Here is a 2,204-nt window from a genome sequence, read left to right on the forward strand (position 1 = left end):
ACGGGGGGCGGGGCGCGAGTGGCCGGGGGGGACCCCGCCAGCATCAGGGGGCCATTCACCCCGAAAGCGGTGCTGGGAGAGGGCTCAGCCTGGCAGCTGCCAGTCCCCGCGGGCAGCACGGAGCCCCGGCCCCGTCAGCACGGCCATACGGCGCGTGGGCCATCGCTGCCTGCAGGAAGTGAGCGAGGCACAGGCACCCAGCGCTCCCCGCTGCAGCTCCTCGCTGCGCCCCGGCCAACGTGCCTGAGCACCCTCCTCCGAGGGGCTGCTCGTGCCGCCTGGCACCGTGGGGCTGCCAGCATCCAACGCGGGGCTGGTGCACGTGGCCAGGCCTGGAGAAACCTCCCCGCTCTGCTTCCAGGTCCGGCTCTTCCTGACGCTGGTGTGCATGGCGGTGGTTGCCATGCTGTACGTCCTGCTGTGCTCCCACGCCTGCCTGCGGCCCTGCTGCTGGGCCCCAGAGGAGCAGAGCAGCCCCACGGTACCCACCATCCTCAGCTTCCAGGGGTACAGCCGCGTCCCCGATGGGAAGGTGCGTGGGGATGGGGCAGCGCTGGGGCTGGTGGGGCAGCTCGACCCACCCGTGCCTCAGTTTCCCCTTCCTTAGGGAAGGGTGGATGAGGCTGCGGTGCGTCTGGCCACTGCAGGAGGGAAGGGGGAGCCGATGGCTGACAGTGCATCTCCCTACAGCCACTGGAGCGAGCACTGTGCCGCCGCTGCGCCGTTGTCTCCAGCTCAGGGCAGATGCTGGGCTCACACCTGGGACAGGCCATCGACAGGCAGGAGTGCGTCCTGCGCATGAACCATGCCCCCACCGCCGGCTACGAGGAGGACGTGGGGGCGCGGAGCACCATCCGGGTGGTGTCGCACACCAGCGTCCCACTGCTGCTGAGGAACCAGCCCTACTTCTTCCAGCAGTCCCAGGAGACCCTCTACATCATCTGGGGGCCAGCGAAGAAGATGAACCGGGAGAAGGTGGGCTTGACCTACCAGGCGCTGCTGAAGGTGATGGAGACGTACCCCCACCTGCAGATCTACACCCTGACAGAGGAGAAGATGACATATTGCGACGATGTCTTCCAGAACGAGACAGGGAAGAACAGGTACCACCGGCTCCTGAGGAGCCCCCAGCAGGTGCCCCTGCCATAGCACCTGTCCCCTCTGTCGGGCACCCATAGCCCAGCTGGGACGGCAGCACCGTGCCACCCGCTCCAGCACGATCGCGGTGCTTTGCAGGATGAAGTCCGGCTCCTTCCTGAGCACGGGCTGGTTCACCATGATCCTGGCCATGGAGCTGTGCGAGCAGATCTGCGTCTTCGGCATGGTCAGCGACAGCTACTGCAGGTGCGTGGGAAGCGGTGGGGGCAGGCGCAGGGTGGTCTGGTGTCCCCCCAGGTCCCACGCCCACCCTGTCCCCTCCTGCCAGGGAGAAGAACCACTCGAGCGTGCCCTACCACTACTTCGAGAAGGGCCGGCTGGATGAGTGCAGGATGTACCTGATGCATGAGCAAGCCCGCCGCGCCGGGCACCGCTTCATCACCGAGAAAGCCATCTTCTCCCGCTGGGCCAAGAGGAGGAACATTGTCTTCACCCACCCATCCTGGGAAGGCGGGTAGGGTGCCAGCCGAGGGGTGAGGTGGCGGGGACCCTGGCAGCGGGGCGGCTCTCATCCTGCAACGATGTGTCTCGGCTCTGCCGGTGCCACGGCTGAAAGCCTTTTGCTGAGCCCCGGAGCAGGGAGTCTCCATCTCCGCAGCAGCAGGGCTGCTTCCCCCAGCCAGTGGGTGGGCTGGGACCCCCCATGTCAGTGCACGGGTGGCATTAGCTGGACCCGCGGAGCCCCATCGGCTCCGAACGCCTGCCTGGATGGACCCAGGGTGACCACAAAGGTTTTCCGCCCACTCTACCAGGATGAATATTTAATGCGGGATTAAACATTCACGCTGCTGGGCTCCAGCGCGACACGGGGCGGGAGAGCTCGGCCCTGCCAAGGCCCTGAGCCGGTGCCACTCCCCTGGATGGACCCAGGGTGACCACAAAGGTTTTCCGCCCACTCTACCAGGATGAATATTTAATATGCGGGATTACATTCACGCTGCTGGGCTCCAGCGCGACACGGGGCGGGAGAGCTGCCAAGGCCATGAGCTGGTGCCTCTCCCGGGGATGAAGCATGAAGCCGGTCCTTGACCCACTCGTGCCATGAG

General features: G+C 66.1%; 1 protein-coding gene across 1 annotated transcript in view; it reads left to right on the top strand.

The window, feature by feature from the left end:
• The window catches only part of ST6GALNAC4 (ST6 N-acetylgalactosaminide alpha-2,6-sialyltransferase 4), a 2,823-nt gene extending 839 nt beyond the window's left edge, over positions 1-1,984 (top strand). Inside the window, exons 2-5 of the mRNA XM_009286885.2 lie at positions 362-532; positions 691-1,103; positions 1,237-1,344; positions 1,427-1,984. Coding sequence (XP_009285160.2) covers positions 362-532; positions 691-1,103; positions 1,237-1,344; positions 1,427-1,616 — 882 coding nt within the window. The 3' untranslated portion in view covers positions 1,617-1,984. The remainder of the gene's footprint in view (positions 1-361; positions 533-690; positions 1,104-1,236; positions 1,345-1,426) is intronic.
• Positions 1,985-2,204: the final 220 nt, after the last annotated feature.

The sequence above is a fragment of the Aptenodytes forsteri genome, unplaced genomic scaffold (assembly GCF_000699145.1).
Source record: "Aptenodytes forsteri isolate BGI_AS27 unplaced genomic scaffold, ASM69914v1 Scaffold136, whole genome shotgun sequence".
NCBI lineage: Eukaryota > Metazoa > Chordata > Aves > Sphenisciformes > Spheniscidae > Aptenodytes > Aptenodytes forsteri.